At 45.2% G+C, this 17800-nt stretch overlaps 1 protein-coding gene across 1 annotated transcript in view; it reads left to right on the forward strand.

The window, feature by feature from the left end:
• Nucleotides 1-16228, forward strand: part of quo (quattro) — a 32518-nt gene extending 16290 nt beyond the window's left edge. Inside the window, exons 4-24 of the mRNA XM_012829311.3 lie at nt 969-1181; nt 2102-2225; nt 3632-3725; nt 4484-4570; nt 4984-5100; nt 5488-5586; nt 5772-5920; nt 6091-6229; nt 7574-7696; nt 8076-8267; nt 8471-9759; nt 10739-10988; nt 11333-11419; nt 11577-11807; nt 12482-12652; nt 12807-12984; nt 13403-13519; nt 13685-13942; nt 14317-14537; nt 14969-15028; nt 15125-16228. Of these exons, the coding sequence (XP_012684765.2) occupies nt 969-1181; nt 2102-2225; nt 3632-3725; nt 4484-4570; nt 4984-5100; nt 5488-5586; nt 5772-5920; nt 6091-6229; nt 7574-7696; nt 8076-8267; nt 8471-9759; nt 10739-10988; nt 11333-11419; nt 11577-11807; nt 12482-12652; nt 12807-12984; nt 13403-13519; nt 13685-13942; nt 14317-14537; nt 14969-15010 (4181 nt within the window). The 3' untranslated portion in view covers nt 15011-15028; nt 15125-16228. The remainder of the gene's footprint in view (nt 1-968; nt 1182-2101; nt 2226-3631; nt 3726-4483; nt 4571-4983; nt 5101-5487; nt 5587-5771; nt 5921-6090; nt 6230-7573; nt 7697-8075; nt 8268-8470; nt 9760-10738; nt 10989-11332; nt 11420-11576; nt 11808-12481; nt 12653-12806; nt 12985-13402; nt 13520-13684; nt 13943-14316; nt 14538-14968; nt 15029-15124) is intronic.
• The last annotated feature ends 1572 nt before the right edge of the window (nt 16229-17800 follow it).

Consider the following 17800-nt stretch of genomic DNA (forward strand, 5'->3'; position numbering starts at 1 on the left):
GCTTAGAAGGAAGCTGGGTGCACTGCATAAGGACAGAGTGAACATGGCATTCCTTTAAAGGGTAGGAGCATCTCAGAGAGAGAGAGAGAGATAGAGAGAGAGAGTGAGATACGGGGATAGGTGCATAGCAATGTACAAGAGGATAGGTACATAGCAATGTCCATTCTTAGACAATAATCAAAAATCCCAACACTGATTGAAACTGACATGATTCACTGTTCAAACACATTGCAATGCAGTTAAAGCCGAATCCGGTGATGCGCTCCATGTAGACAAGTCCCCTCTGGGTTCTTCCCACGGGTAGAGCAGCCCAACCAGTGCTAACGGGATTGGGAGACACGCCTGTCAAAGCGTCTCAGGGAGCGGGAGGAAGGAGGCACACAAACAGAGTAACTTTTGTCAGCCTAATTAGGCAGTTAGTGATCAAAGTGAGGCCCATCAGGCAGACAGCTTCAATAAGGACAGATTATGAAATGAGCCGCGGCCCAGAACAGCTGTGCCACTGTACGCCACTCGCAGCCGACACCCACGCTTGGTGCACTGAAAAGGAAGCTTTGTAGTGAAGATATATGGAAACGTTTCGACGAACATTGATTTGATTGCAGGGTTTTAACAGGCCTGTCAGACCATGTGATGGCGAATCGACTTCATTAGGCTAAGTTGCTGTGAATAGCGCAGGCCAAGGGCTCTGGATATTAAGTTACTGTACACACAGTAGCCAGATACAATGACAATAAGGTTAAAAAGGGCATCTAAAACAGGCTGAAGCCTTTGACATTTGAACTCAGGATGGGTTGACTGTCACCCTAGGGTCATCCCCTATCCCAAACCCTAACTCTCCGATTACAGTTCCAAAATACTTCCGGACAATTATGCCAATAATGAAATCAGGAATGCTAATACACAGTTTACATGTATTCAATGTCTAACATTTTTCCTTCTTTTTGAATCTCCTCTTGACCGGAAAGATGTGTACCAGTCTGGCATGGCTGAGCCCAGCACCCCTCAGACACCTGCTGGAGGACTTGACTGGAAGCTCCAGAAACCCCCTGCTGACCAGCAGCCTGCAGCCCAGGGGAAGCACACTGTTCCTGGGTCCAGGGCCTCAGCGAGTCCCCTCTTTAAGCCGTTCGCTCCTGACAGCATCACTCTCCTGCCTCTGGGCATCGCCTGTTTGCCAGGTAACTCAGAGCAGCTGATTAAAATCTCCAACAAGGCGCCATCTGATGCCCCCTCTGATCAATGTGTGGCCTGTCTGTCTGTCTCCCCACTTAGCGCCCCATCACTGTCTCTGGGCTTTAAGAGTCTCTATCAGTCTGTGCCCCCCCCCTTCTCTGGTCTCTATCGCTTTCATCTGACAGCAGCCTCCACCTACTCCTCATGCCTAACCACCTTGTGTGCTTGTGTTACGAAATTACTGCTATTTGTGTGTGTGTGTTTGTGTGTGTGTGTCTGTGTGTGTGTTTGTTTGAGTGTGTGTGTGCATGTGTTTGCGTACTAAATTGGGTAAATGCAGGTTTGTTAAGCAGCAAGGGGAAAGCACACAGAGAGCTCTTCCACTCATTATGTCTTTTGATCCCATGCAACAAAATCACACATCTGCTCCCAGATTAGCTTTTTAATGTGGTGCCAAATGTATCTCTTCCCCAGCACCTCCAATTATTTATACAAACGAGCCGAACCTATCGGGGGGGTTCTGACTAATTACAGGCTCTTGTGTTTCCAAAGTATTGCCGCTTCCGTGTTTGCAGATGTCTTTGAGCTGCGACAACGTGTTGTGTTTCTTTTCTCTGATAAGAATCAAACCCTCCAACATCTAAGGCACAGACACATGCTCACAGACGCAAAGACACACTGATGCACAGTACACACACACACAGACACACAACGACACACAGACACACACACACACACACAACGGCACACAACGACACACAGACACACACTCATACACACAGACACACACTCATGCACACACAGACACACAGACACACACTCATACACACAGACACTCACACACACAGACACACACAGACAGACAAACGCACACACACACTACCATTGCTAAGGCTATCTGTCTCTCCCTGTCTGTGTGTAACAGGAAGCAGAGACCGCGCGGGCCGGGCAGTGCTGGAGGTCTATGGGGACAGGAAGGGCTGGACGTGCCCTCTGGTGACCTCTGTGGAGCTCTGCAAACTGCTGCTCTACCTGCACTCCATCCCCAGGTACACCCTGCGTGCCGTCCACACTTCATTGCAATGATAATGTTCAGGTGGCTGATAATTGCACGGTGCCATCCATACAGAATCCACTGATTTACCAAATGGGTGTGTTGCGTCTTTGTTGACCACAGTAATTCTTTTTTTTTTTATAAACAATGTCTAACCAGTTTTCCAGTTTTAACCAGAGTTAAGGTTTATTTGCACTGACATAATGTGCTGTAATTGTAGAAGCTAACACAATTTCCTTGTCCTTTGAGTTAATTAATGATGAAATGTGTTGCTGACATATTTCTGTAGCCATGGCACATGTCTTCTGTGCAGATTGTGAGAGAGTGTATTCAGGAGGGAACCCCTCATAAGGGAGTTTACTAGACTGAGAGTCTATGAATATCATGATGTAGAGATGTACGAAATGGTTGACTCTATGTCAGCATCAGCCTTACAAGGTTCAGGATGATTTTACTGTAAATAGCAGATGGCGTGTTGAGCTATTTTCAACCCATGAAATGCAGATTTATTTTTATAAAAATGCTAATTTTGTCAATTTTAATTCCTGCATTGAGGTTTTCATCACAGTTCAGTCATATTATTTAGTTTACAGCTCAAAAACATTTTTAGGGTGCACTTACACTTTAATCACAAGAGAATAATACAGAATGTTATTATAGGTCTCCTGGATATATTTAGCAAAACTCAGACACACCTGAAACTACCTAGCAACTGTGAGATAACTGTGACGAACTTAGAGAGTAGTGACACACACAAACCACAAGATGGCAGTGACATCCCATTGACAGTAAAAGCCTTACATGTGGGTGCCTGGGTGTCTGCTGATAGTTCGCCCAACATTGTTCAGTTACAGTGATTTTAGGCATACTTGCGTTGACTCAAAAAATTCTTTACTACTTAAATACTCCTTAATTTGACATTTTTACATGGTGTAATTAGATCTGAATAAGGCCTTTTTTATGCTGTTCGCAGTACTATGCACGCACATTTTTCGAAGGATTCTAGAGCTATTTCAGTGCAGGGTTTAAGGGGTGTGATGTTTTAGAGAGAGCTTTTTCATCAAACACATTTGTAAAGTTCAAAGCAAAGTAGGCTTGTCTGAACATCTGTCACACATAAAACCTTAAACACTACTTCAGCATGTCACCCCACCTTGCTGCACTACGTGGTATGGCAGCTCATCAAATATATGTTTATGTAGCTTTCAAAAGCAGGGTACCTAGCACTCTTGACACACCAGGCAAAAATTCCTCTGACAGAAAGGTTAAAGTGTAACTGTTCCCACTGTACTATTATTAAAATATGATTATAATATGCTGAATGCATATTTGTGTGTGTGTGTGTCTGTGTGTGTGTGTGTGTGTGTGTGTGTGTGTGTGTGTGTGTGTTGTGTGTAACAGGAAGGAAGTGCGGGACTTAGGGCTGACTCTGGTGGTTGATGCCCGGAGGGTTCCTCCTCCTCCTGTGCTCTACAAATCCCTACTCATGATACAGGTGAGCCCAAGATGGCGTCATGCCATATAACGCACAGGGTGCAAGAAGTGTTCAACTGACTGAGTGTGAGTTGTAAGGGTAGAGTGCCATAGCGTAAACATCACCCAACTTTAGCAGTAGCCTAGACGTGTGGGGCAGGTCGTGCTCTTCTTACTTCTCTTCCCGACAGGTAGACTAAACATGCGGCCAAAATAGCAAAAACAGGACATCTGTCTGTTTACAGGAGGCCCATTTCTTTTCTGGTCACCATTAAAAAAGAACGTGTTTACTCCATAAGAGTCAGTTGTGGTAAAACAAAAACCCTGTCTTTACCTCGCTCCACCCTCTCTTCCTTTTTGTGTCTCAAGTCCTTCAAAGGGCTGTTTACTTTTCTTCTCTAATCCATTCCTTTCTGTCATGTCTTTACATAGCTACAGTCTACTTTATTTGACTCACAGTTATACAAATACACATCAGACACACACACACACACACACACAAACATGTAGTGTCACACACAGACACACAAACATGTAGTCTCACACACACACATCACACACACACACAAACATGAAGTCTCTCACACACACACACAAACATGTAGTCTCACACACACACACAACACACCTACACACACAAACATGTAGTCTCACACACACACACATCACACACACCCACAAACATGAAGTCTCTCTCTCACTCACACACACACACACACACACACACACACACACACACACTCGTACTCAGCTGGTGTTCTACCTCTCTGTGTGCATTAGGAGCAGGCTCTGCATGCGGTGCATGGCGTGGTGGTGCTGGTGGATAAGGAGCTGCACTCGCGCCCAGAGAGGCACACAGGGCTGCAGGTCAGTCACAGCCCATTACACCCCACTCCCCTCTGGCAGGACAGACAGAGTCTCTCACAAATAGCAGTATTATCTATATTTAATGTTTTTTTTAAATGTTACTATATGTTAATATATATAATACTCATAGTACATGCTAGGGGATATTTTTCAACTTTTCATTTCATCTTACACACTTTGATATTTACTCCAGTTAGACACATTCAACATTTCATCACCATCCAGCTAAAGACAGGATTATATCATTTAATTCTATGATAATCTGTGTCTGCAATTAATCTGTGTATGTCTGCATCTGTGTGTGTATACATGTGTGTCCATGTGTGTGTGTGTGTGTGTGTGTGTGTGTGTGTGTGTGCGCGTGTGCATGCGCGTGCGGCTGTGGGGGGTTCTGTATGAATGTATTCAATTAGATGGACATTATCACCTCCCTGAAAGCTCTGCATAAGATTGTTGATGGACAGCAGCTGACATCTGACCTGGGCGGGACTTTCCTCTTCAACCACATTGATTGGCTGCATATCCACCAGGTTCTGATGGCACTTTGTACAGAGTGGGCACTCAGCCTTCTCTTTTGAATTTCGCCTGCTTAAGTTTCTGTGTTCTTCATTGGTTGAATGAATATTGGTAAAATGTTACATTTTTTAAATGATGTCAGGAAATTTAAAAACAGTAACCCATGTAAAGCAGGCAGGGTCGAATCAGTACTCTCAAACTTCTGCTGCTCTCGGCCTAACTTTAAACATTAAGCGGGCTGATGTATTTGACTCTTTCTTTATTGCCGTCTTCCAAATGTTCCAAAATGAAAACAGTAAATCTCTCTATAAGAGTCTATCAGAATGGAAGGTAATTAAGTGTCAAAGTGACCAAATTTAGTTTGGTCCAGAGTCATTTTAAACTTTTTAATCTCATTTCAGAAAATGGCTGTCTTCACGACTGACCTTCAAGGGGCAGCTTCACTCCTCCAGAAGGCCATCAAGAAGTTAGACAGTGTCAGGAGGATGGACACTGTTAAGGTACTGAGCAGAGGGATTAGTACTGTTGTTTTGTCTGAATCATCCTCACAAAATGTGTCCTGACCTTGTTTATTTTGCACAGCAGCTGTCTCATTAAAACACTGGCTGGGTGGTTGCTTCCCCATGCATAAGCCATTTCATTATTGCTGATCATCACCTGTACTTCTCCTTCCATTTATGGTCAGGATGTGAAGATGTGCATAGAAGAGCATCGGAGCTCAATGAAAGAGGTACTGGAAGACACACGATTGGTCACTTTACAGAGGGAGGGAGGGGCCATCCTCGCCAGAATGAGGAAGGAGGAATTTCGATTCGCCCAATCGGAAGACTACAGGTACACTCTTAAAGCAGTCGAGAACCCTGTCTCTTCTCATTTGACATCAGCACGTTCTGCAACTTAGCAATCGCAGAAAGCTATAAATAACTACAGTATGGCCGTGTTAAAACTGCATGTGTAACATTAACCCAGTGAGATGACGCTGCCTCGTCCCTCTCTCTGCTCAGACATGCCATGGAGGCCTTGAGGAGCCTGTACAACCAGGTGGAGGAGAAGGTGCACACGCTGGTCATGAGGTCCAACCAGTCCCTGCAGCACCTGGACTACCTGCTCCAGCTGAGGACCATGGAGGACAAGATCACCTTGGTAACCTGCTTCATATATCAGGAACCCCTCATGTCACTGAGTTTAACATGGCCAAGATAGAGGCACAGGCCTGGGTGCCCTAAAGGCAGCCTCATCTGGCAAAGATGGAGCCATTTATCTGCTTCTCTTTTCGCCTCCTCTCTTCCCTTCCTGACTGCAGATGGCCCCCCCCTAATAAGTTTCCCTCGCTCTTAGTGCTGGTACTGACCTCTTAGTGCTGGTACTGAGCTCTTGGTACTGGGCTCTTAGTGCTGGTACCGGGCTCTTAGTGCTGGTACTGGGCTCTTGGTACTGGGCTCTTAGTGCTGCTACTGGGCTCTTAGTGCTGGTACTGAGCTCTTGGTACTGGGCTCTTAGTGCTGCTACTGGGCTCTTAGTGCTGGTACTGAGCTCTTGGTACTGGGCTCTTAGTGCTGGTACTGAGCTCTTGGTACTGGGCTCTTAGTGCTGGTACTGGGCTCTTGGTACTGGGCTCTTAGTGCTGGTACTGGGCTCTTAGTGCTGGTACTGGGCTCTTGGTACTGGGCTATTAGTGCTGGTACTGGGCTCTTAGTGCTGCTACTGGGCTCTTAGTGCTGCTACTGGGCTCTTAGTGCTGGTACTGGACTCTTAGTGCTGGTACTGAGCTCTTAGTGCTGCTACTGGGCTCTTAGTGCTGGTACTGGGCTCTGTTAGGCACCTAGAGACAATTTCAATTGTTATTGTTATTAATGTATTGAATTGAATTGACTTCATAGAATTCATAGAATACCATATAGCTCTATAACACCAGGCCAGGTGTGGCCCAAGCAGAATACTTTTTGTCCCAATGCATCCCAGTGGTGACATATAAACCGCCACATAGAACTAACTAACATAGATATCCCTTGTTTTAAACTGCCAATTAAAGGATGTTGGTCTGTACACTGTAGAATGTTTCTAACCATTTAGATGAAGACAGAGTATGTGGCCCCTGGTTTATGATAACTGATCATACTGGTTGTTACAGAACACTAATATACACTGTTAACATGCACTAGTGCATCCATATTAGATAGCTTCTCTGTACTATCTATGGAAACAATCACACAATAATGTAGATCCCCCCCCCCCCACACACACACACGCACACTGTGGAGAACAAAGTGAAAAAAGGCCAGCTGTTGAGACATTTCATGCGTGAAATGTCGAGGTGACTCTCAGCGCAGTCAGCCCCTTCAATTAATCACTGTGGCAGACTTAATCAGCACCGTCTGTTCACCCACGTCCAGGTTTGACAATCCCGCTTGGATAAACACGAATTACGAGGAGCGGAGCACAGTGAACGTGAATTAAAACTGCATTCTTATCCCCCCCCTCCCCCAGATCAGGGAGTGGTTTGCCACAGAGGAACAGTCCTGGCTGAAAGAGTTGAATTCCGCCGAGGGTACACTAGACACTGTGGAGCAGAAGCTGAAACACCTCAACTCCTTCCTCAGTCTGGCCAAGGTAATGGATCCCCCGGAGAAATGCTTATGTTGCCAGGGTTCGGTTTTCTGACGTTATCGTAATTAAAAGAGAAATGAAAGACAACAGGTTGGGTCATTTTTTTTACACGACCCAGAAGTTACACAGCGAACAAAATGTGCCACAAGAAATGATTTGTTCTCAGGCACCTGCACAGAACATCTGGAGAGAACATTAAGCTAATTCGCGGTCACGCTGTGTTTCCTCTCAGGAAACTAAATGAGCTGCCTCGCAGGCTGGGCCCTACAGATTTCTCCGCCATTGCAAGACACGCGAAGCACATACCACAGCGAAAATTATGGCGTGTGTGGGAGTTGTCACGGAGATGCAAGCACGACTAATGCCCTTTTCTTTATGGCAGGAGAGGAAGGTTCAAGCCGAGGTGCTGGTGCAAGAAGCTGAGAAGATCCAAGGGGCCTCGTACCCCGAAGCCGAGGTTTTCCGCGCCCTGGTTAACACTTTTAAAACCCACCTGGCCGAGAGCCTGTCGCGGGCTGAGCGCTCTCAGTCCGAGCTGGAAACATCAGCCCGCCTGTACAGGTTCTGTGAACAGGTCAGTCCACAGAACTGCTTCCTCAGGGTAGAATTAGCGGCTAATTAAATTAGAAACCACAAACGTAATGGTATGGCCTAAACCCTCTATTAAGTCTATCAATCTATTAAAGCCCAGTTAGTATAGCCTAACACATTAATTAGGCCATTCTAATCCAGTTTAATTGCATCCAAATTGAAATGCAACTTTGTGTCTGTTCACAGGCTATGTCTTTGGCAACGGAGTGTGGGCAGTATCTGGAGCATGTGGGAAGTGGGTGCTACCCACACAGGGCCAACACAGGCACCCTGAGGGCCTTTGAAGAGAGATTTAGAAGCTTTTCCCCCGACCGCTTCCAGGAGGCCAAGGCCGACGCTCTGGCTCTGAGAGGACCGGGGGGGCTGAGGGTGTGGGGCGCAGCCTGGGCTCATTGCCAGGACGTCAGGGGGAGGCTGCAGAGGAGGTTGCAGGCCTCTGACGAGGGCCAGGTGTCTCCGAGAGGAGCTGAACGGCCAGGGGTGGTGGAGACCGCGTCTTCGACTCACTGCCCAAGCGTAGCAGCAGCAGTGGATACTCCCACCCTTGAATACAAAGAGTCTGACCGAAGAGGAGCCTCGATGCCCTTTGCCGACAGCCGAGACAGCCGTGCCAGGCAGAGCGAGGAGGCCACGGTTACCTGTTTTAACCTCCACTTAAAACCTGAGGGGAAAGGGAAGGGAGGGGGGAGCCACAAACTCAGCGACAAGGACATCAAGGCTCCTCAGTCCCCTACAAACACAGATAATCAGGCCAACCCTCCCCTGACATGTCAAGCAGAGACCGCTGAGACACCACAAGCACCGACATGTCAAGCAGAGACCACTGAGACACCACAAGCGCTGCCATGTCAAGCAGAGACCATTAAGACACCACCAGCGCTGCCATGTCAAGCAGAGACCACTGAGACACCCCAAGCACTGACATGTCAAGCAGAGACCACTAAGACACCACCAGCAGTCCCCTCCAGGCCAACCAAAGCATTGGCCGACTTCATGGCGCTCCAAAATGAAATTGAGCAAAAAATCTCAACTCTTCCACCGCTCACAGCCGCAGAGACTCAAACTCACATCGCTGGGGCCGCGGCAGGCAAAACCTCCGGAAACGCGCCCCTCGCCACCACCAGGTGGTGGAGAGGCCCCCGGGAGCACCACAGTCACAGTGAGGACGACCTCCGGAGGATAGACGAGCCAGCCGAATGCCCGCCGTGCCACCGCGCTCTGGGCCGCTCGCACAGCGAGGGCTCGTGCGTGAGCGCGGCGCAGTGCTCCTCGTGCCACACCGACGTCGCGTCCACCCGCGGCATTTTCGGCAGCTGCCACCACCTCAGCCACTCATCCCAGCTGACCCCCCACAGACGCAGGGGGTCCGAGGAGGCCCAGGCCTCGGCAAGCCCCATCTCAGACATGGGCTCCAGGCTTCAGACTCCCAGGCCTGCAGGCGAAGCACAGGCTGAGGAGAGCAGCAACAACATCCTGTGAGTCAGCAGTTCACCTCAGTGTGCTGTGGTGATGTATTCATCTCTTTTTCTGTGGGAGAGGTTCTCCTTCAGTAAAAAAGGGGAAATAACCATGTAAACTCATGATTACAAGACAAAGTACTTTTGGTTATCTTGTACAAGTGCTGTTTTAGGCAATCCTAAGAGATGTTGAAGCTTTAATGTCTGTGTGACCAAAACTAAATATTTAATACCATCTGTGGTAAATTCATTGTTTGTCAGTTCCCACCACAAGATGGCAGAGATTATGACATGACACAGCTGAGAACAGCCCTGGGAAAATGAATAAAGCCCGTCTTATGTGCAAGAGACACATAATGTTCCCTGCACTTTTATTACAGAAATTCATTTTCTCTCTGTCTAAGTTAATAGAGTGTAGACTTGCTTAACAGTGTAACCTTTCCAAGTATACCAGTTTTGCTTGCTTGGCGACACAGTTGAGAACAATATAAATACGGCAATGCGATCATTTGTGTTGTTTAGAGACTCAAGGTCATTGCTTAAGATATTACATAACCATTTCGTTTCATTTCACCATATTTGTTGAGTGCAGCAGGACTAATGATAATAACAATGATAATAATAATCGAATGGATGAATGGTAGATACAGGCCTCTAAATACAGTTAACTGCTGCTGTGCCTGTATGATATGCCAGTAACTGCACGCTGTACACTTTGATGTGTAACACTCCGATTTGCATTGTGGCTGTATTACAACCTCGAACGTGCATTATTTTCTGGAACCCAAATGCTGTGTTGTCCATTATCCTTTACTTAACCGCTATTGTGCCTGTGTGATAGTCAGTGGTCCTTTACTTAACCGCTATTGTGCCTGTATAATAGTCACTGGTCCTTTACTTAACCGCTATTGTGCCTGTATAATAGTCACTGGTCCTTTACTTAACCGCTATTGTACCTGTATGATAGTCACTGGTTTTGTTCATGGCCATGCCACAGGAAGCTACAGCGCATCATGGAGGAGCTTCTGCTGACGGAACGGGAGTACGTGCGGGCGCTCGGCTACGTCATGGAGCACTACTTTCCTCAGCTGGAGCGGGCCGACGTGCCGCAGGACCTGCGTGGCCAGCGCGGCTCCATTTTCGGCAACCTGGAGAAGCTGCGTGACTTCCACCAGCACCACTTCCTGCAGGAGCTGGAGCTGTGCCTGCGCGAACCCTTCCGCGTGGGCCGCTGTTTCCTCCAGCACGTGGGTACCTGGGCAGCCTCCTCTCAGGCCTCACGAGCAGGCATATGATGCTGATGATGCCATGAGCTACATTAGTGATATCAGTGAAACTGTCACTGTTAGTGATAGTTATAGTTTGGTTCTGTAGATTCACTGACATAATGCTTGGAAGGCCAAGATCCACTGTATAAACGTCTGTGTTTCACATGTATTTCTATGATGTAATTCAGCATGAATCAAAAGGATGGCTACATACTGTAATATTACTCTTACTGTAGCTTATCTCTGTCTTTTTCAATTTGAAGATGTTTGAGGATGTTTCCTCAGAACTGGGAATAAATTCCTTTCATCTCTTTTCTATGCAGAAAGAAAACTTCAGCCTCTACGCCTTGTACAGCAAGAACAAACCTCGTTCAGACAATCTCCTGAAGCATCACGGCCACTTCTTCAAGGTGAGAACTTCGACAGGTTTTATAAAAATAATTCAGCCTGTGGCAGGATAACAAGGGAGGACGTGTAAAATAAGACATCTCAAACCTTACCTCTCGAGTTCTCCTGAGCGGGGCGAAATAAATGACAGTATTGTGCGATGTGCGTTTTGACCCACAGCAGAAGCAGCTGGAGCTGGGAGATAAGATGGATCTGTCCTCGTATCTTCTGAAGCCGGTGCAGCGCATCAGCAAGTACAGCCTGCTGCTGCAGGACATGGTGCGCGAGTGTGGCACGGGGCCCACCAGGGGCCGCGAGCGCACGGAGATCCAGGCAGCGCTCGAGGTCATCCAGTTTCAGCTTCGCCATGGCAACAACCTCCTGGCCATGGACGACATCCAAGAGTGTGATGTAAGCCTGGGCACAGCGAGAGAGAGAGAGAGAGGGAGAGGGAGAGGGTCAAGATAGGGAGATGATGGGGTTTGGCAGTAAACATCGATCTTGTTGTTATGCGGTAGCTCTGCAACACCCTGTGTCGTAGCCTACCAACAGCTGTGATGAACCCAAGGCTGAGGTCTGGTGGTGGTAAACATCAGCTGTGCACATGAGGCAAAGCAAGGGCACGGAACCACACCCTGTACAAGGGAGATCTGGGGGAAATATTCAGTTGATCCCAATTCAATTAATCAGACCTTTTTTTAAACAAACTCATCAACTTCTTTTGATGAGTAGATCTCCAGGTTGATTAAAAAAACACTTTGATGTTTCTTAGATTTTGTGGATAACAACATTTCAGATCATCCACCCCATGCCTTACTTTTTATCATTCAGTGCTGCAGCAAGTGCTTAGCAGTCAGCTGGAGGAAAGCACTGATGGATCTCTTCAAGGACATGAGTTTGAAATGACTCACTGTGAATGAATCACTGTTAATCTAATTTTGCTGTGGTTGTGTAACCACGTTTACATTGGATTCAAATATGTCTGCCACAACACACACTTTAAATGTTGTACTCCGAGTCTCATGCTTTCTCATGTGACGTTCACTGTGTCTCTGTGCTGACACCGTGCTGCTTCTCTGTGACAGGTGAATTTGAAGGAGCAGGGGCAGCTGATTCGTCAGGATGAGTTCCTGGTGTCCTTCCGGAAGAAGAAGTGTTACCGCCACATTTTCCTCTTCCAGGACCTCATTCTCTTCAGTAAGACCAAGAAGACTGAGGTCGGAAATGATGTCTACGTTTACAAACAGTCTTTCAAGGTACCCTGACGCAAAACACTAACAATCCAGGCATCATGTGTCAGTCATTATAGCTCATTACGAACACCATCTAAACCAGCTAATGAATTTATAATTCCTCATGGACGTGTGATTTACCGTTGCCATTTGTTTTCTTTCTCCTGCCTTGAATCAGACATCAGACATCGGAATGACCCATAACTGTGGTGACAGTGGCCTGTGTTTTGAGATCTGGTTCCGGAGGAGGAAGTCCCAGGACACGTACATCCTTCAGGCAGCTAGCGCGGAGGTGAAAGTGGGCTGGACCAGGGACCTGGAGAGGATCCTCTGGGAGCAGGCCATACACAACCGAGGTGAGGGGGAGTGCTTTCATGTTCAGGTCCGGACTGTTTTTGCATTGTTGTGTCGTGATCATCTTGAAATGAGAAAGAGACTAGGGGTTTTTGAACACTCCCTCTCTCTCCCTTAGTTCACAGTTGTGCCTTAATGGAAACACAAGTCAGGCTTTTTACATGGTGTAAATGCTGAACACAATGCAAAACATTGCTATTGTTCATTTATCTTTGAACAGAAATCAGATTAGGATTGTGTTTCTCATAAGCATTGCGGTGTTGTGACATTAAATGATTCCATTTGACACTTCTTCATTATAGCATACGTATACTGTACGGTTGCAGCATAATTCCTTTGGAAAATACAGCCCAGGCTCATTTACATGATGTAAATGCTAAATGTTTTTACATTTTTAAACACAAATAATCATTTTAACAGAAATCCGGATGCAGGAGAGGGTGTTCATGGGAATTGGCTACAAACCTTTCATGGACATTCAGCCCAGTGATGCTGCCATCAGTGACCGGGCCATCAACTGCGCCCTCGCTGGAAGAGGTGCAGACCATTCTTACTTAGTTTTTGAACCCCATTGTCCATCTAAAAACAGTTCTACTTCTACTCTGCACACTTCATCTTCCCTGTGCAACTTTTATATCTGTTTGGCCTCAGTGGATGACAGCCTTATAGAATACTTAACCTTGTTTGCCTCTGTCCTCCCAGAATGCAGGGCGGCTGCTTTTGGGGTACCTGGCTCTCAGGGAAGGTTCCCTGCTCTCAGGCCCACCTCCGTCAGAAGAACTTCATCCTCTGGCAGCCACTCGTCTTCCTCCTCGTCTTCCTCCGGCCGAGGCTCTATGTCTCCTGTCGGGTACCTATGCCCCATCAACAACCAGCCGGTGGCCGGCCTCTCCCTCTCCCATCCTGGGGTGCTGGAGGAGGATGACCTGGATCAGGAGCAGGGGAACCACCATGTTTTGGGTGAGCTGCTTTTGGTCACCTGTGTCACACCCTGAGAGGCTGTTGAAGATTACTGTATCATGCAGTATGCAATATCCAACGGATACAGTACATGATGGTGAACGCTGTTTTTGCCAAAAAGCTATGGGAAAACCACCATTCCTTTACAGTGCTGGTGAACTAGTCTTGATTTGGTCTCATTTCATACACCATTCGTACAACATTGATGTGTGTGTTGTTGTTTTTAATTCTGATGAGAAAAAGAGTCTTTTATGCACAGGTAAGAGTGGATGTGTTTTGAGTGCTGTGAATACATTAGTCGAGGGTGTTGGGGTAGCTCAGTGGGAACACTATGGGCCTAATCTGTGGGCTGCCTCTGCTTGCCTGTGATACAGTGGACAGCTCTGAGTCGTCTGGAGAGAGCGTGAGCGGCTTCAGCAGCTCGGGCCACAGCTGCCTGTCGGTAATTGGCGGCGAGGTGGAGGAGTCTCCCTCCGAGGGGCCTGTCCGGTGTGCGAAGGCCTTGGGGGCGCAGAGGGGGCTCCGGGAGCGGACAGATGAGCCCGCACTTGCCCCGACACCAGCCAGTCGCACAAGGGATCAACCACTCAGCAAGGTATGGCCAGGAAACTGGCTGCAGAAAATCACAGGGAAAAATTCAAGCAGTGCTTTGCTGTTCTGAAGCTGGGGCTTAATCTTAGGCATGTTAATCAGTTCTGCACATTGTTCTGGCGAGTAAATGGAAATGAGTTTCACACACAATTTAATAAACCACATTGCATAACTTCTGAATAAATATAACAGCTTAAATGAGCTATTGTATAGGTTTGTTCCACTGACACATACTGGTCTTGCAGAAATAAATATGCCCTTTAGATTCCAATAGTTTATATAATTAATCTTTATATAATTCATCATTTAAATAATTCATAATCAATAATCTTTCTCTGTGTAATAACCTTGGATGATATTCAGCTCCAAAAAGTGCAATGTTTAACAAAGTAATCTGAATAATAGACATTCTACTGCTTTGTATGATCCCAACAGATTAAAGAAGTGAACATTGCAGGCAAATCCACTGAAGTGTAACTGACAGGCATGTATTAGGTAAGAACAGGTCCACACATGATATTCAACTAATCAATATCCATTATCAATTGTGTCCTTGTATTAACAGTATGTTCTTTTTTTTGTTAATTTAAGTTGCAGGATTCCACATACACATTCCACATCAGAAACAGCCCAGGGAAACACCAGAATGCCACTCTCAGCAGCAGACGCCATGAAAAGGGGACAGACTTACCCTTTTGGGGAGATTTCATGAAGCACCTGAGTGTGAAAAACATAGTGGATCTTCACATTGAAATATACAGCAGGATTCTTCAGGATATAGAACATATTTCAGGTGTTCTCACACAGATTGCAAGGCATATTTCAGAATTTGCTTAAAGATGTTTCAGTAACGCCAATAATATTAATGATTTGTTTATACTTTTGACTTCCTGTCGATACCTTAGCTTAATTTAGAGCTGGACTGACTTCATGTCTATATGTGTGTGTGTGTGCTTGTGTGTGTGTGTGTATGTGTATGTATGTCTGTGTTGTTTTGTGTGTGTGTGAGTTTCTCAGTATTTTACATTACACATTACATTCTACATTCAGTAGAATACAATGTTCTGGCATTGTAGACTTTTGTGTCACACAGTTTTTATATTGCTCAAACCTTTCTTCCTTTCTTCCCTCTCTTCGTCTCTTTCTCATACACACTAACGCACGCACGCATGCACGCAGATATGGCTGGCTGTGCCAGTTTCTCTCATCTCCACTGGTTTGTTGAATACATCTATGGTCCAGTAAAGAAATGCAATGCTTACTAATATAGGCACATCTACTGTGATATTTTATGAAAACAGTATCTAGATTGTATGCTATGTTAGTAAATGTTAAAATGTAACTCCAAAATGGCAGTAGCTATAGCAGTAAAAATCTCCTATACCTGTGACATGAACTGAAATACCACCCTTGCTACTTGTTCAAAATGCATTATAATTATCTGATATTGGGGAGAAAAAAACACTAGTCATTTAGGTGGAAGAAGTTCTGTTTTATTTTTTTTTGTCGACCCAGGGTTGTGTTATTTTTGTCATATTGTTTTTAATGATCTCTTGTATTTATTCATTTCATTTTCCTCATCTGTGCGTCCAAAGGTTTTTCTTCAGAACCAGTGTCAAGTGACATTATGAATGCTACACAGGCGTTGTCATAGTAACATCGGCTCTGTCATAATAAAGTGGCTTTCAGACTCTAGCAGTGATCTTATTCTGATGATTCCGGAGACACCGAACCCAGCCGTGAAGCCTGACACCTGCTGAAATCTCAAATCACTCTGTCTCACAGTACAGAGCATTGACATGCCACAGGACCTTAAAAATGCTTGGAACTCTGAATAAATGCTTTCTGTCAAGTGTGAGGTTATCTAGTCAGTGTCAATAACTGAGTACCTCTAAGTACTGAAAATGACAGATGTTGATTTTGTTGATGATGTTTGTTATAATGATATAATGTTTCATTTTGTTTATCTGTGAATTGTGCTTGTTTGTTGTCATGGACATCACACATGTTTAGAGTAGAGAAGAGATTGGTGATTTAAAATCAGATATGCTTTTCTGTTATTCCAAAGCAGTACATTCTTCTTCTTTACCAAGTCTTGCCAAATTTCGCAGGTACAGAATGCACACAGCATAATTAGACAACACGGCTATCCAGTGCATCCATGCCAAAAGTTGCACCCATTTTACATCCTAAAACAGACTATCATTTCTCTTTGGATCCTGGAGTTCTTTGTGGTCTCCATGCTGACGGGTTTCAGTCCATGGATAATAACCTCTTCTCAAACGGAGAATGGTGAAAAACAACACGCTATGATACAACAAACAATGGCTAATCAGGAAGAGATCAGGGCATTACTTGCATAGTCTATTTCATGATATGCTAGGGACCAAATAAGGACCTGAACAGAACCTTCCCTTTCAGCATTTTTGAAGTTACATCATATTTGAATGTTCTCATGAAGAAGTATTTTTCTCAGGGTAGGTGAGCCTGCATGTCCCATGATATGCCCTCGCAGAGAGCCAGCCACGTTTCCTGTAGATTTAAAAAAGATTGTGCCAAATAAGTAGGACATGCAAGAAGTGTTGTAATTAGATCAGCCTGTTCTTTTTGCAACTATGCAATCATCCAGTCCAGCACCACCTAACAATTTGGTTTAACAAAATAAAAAAATAAATCCAAATGACTTGCCCAAGTGCACTGAACAAGGTAATCAAAGCATTGTTAAGTAATGTCACATTCTATATATGGCATATTGTCATAAAGCATTACAATGTTGAAGCATAAGCCCTTATAGCTTGAAGTATCACATTTATTATAATGAAAGCTTGTATGGAGTCACATATGGCTAAATAAAGAGCATTTGATATAATGTAAAGACGCCATCCGTGCCATTACCAAGAGAGTAAAGAAGCTTCAAGCAGTGAGGGCTTATACTATGACATCGTAATGCTTTATGAGTGCAGTCATTACCATGAATAAATTGTTATATTTATATATACATATATATATATAAATAATAGTTGACTTCTATCAATAATTATGAGGCATTAATAATACTTTTATAACCCCTGTTTAAAATGCTTAATGGATACTAGGTTCATAGAAAGTGTTACTGTAGTGTTACCTAATCATCAGTGACTCTTGGGTAATGGACATTTCAGATGTGTAAATTAAATGCAATAGTATCTCTTGTAAATCAACATTATGCAATGCATTATGTAATGCGTGGAAGGTACTGTCCTCCATCTCTCTCTCTCTTTCACAAAC

The sequence above is a fragment of the Clupea harengus genome, chromosome 5, assembly GCF_900700415.2.
Source record: "Clupea harengus chromosome 5, Ch_v2.0.2, whole genome shotgun sequence".
In the NCBI taxonomy this organism is placed as follows: Eukaryota; Metazoa; Chordata; class Actinopteri; order Clupeiformes; family Clupeidae; genus Clupea; species Clupea harengus.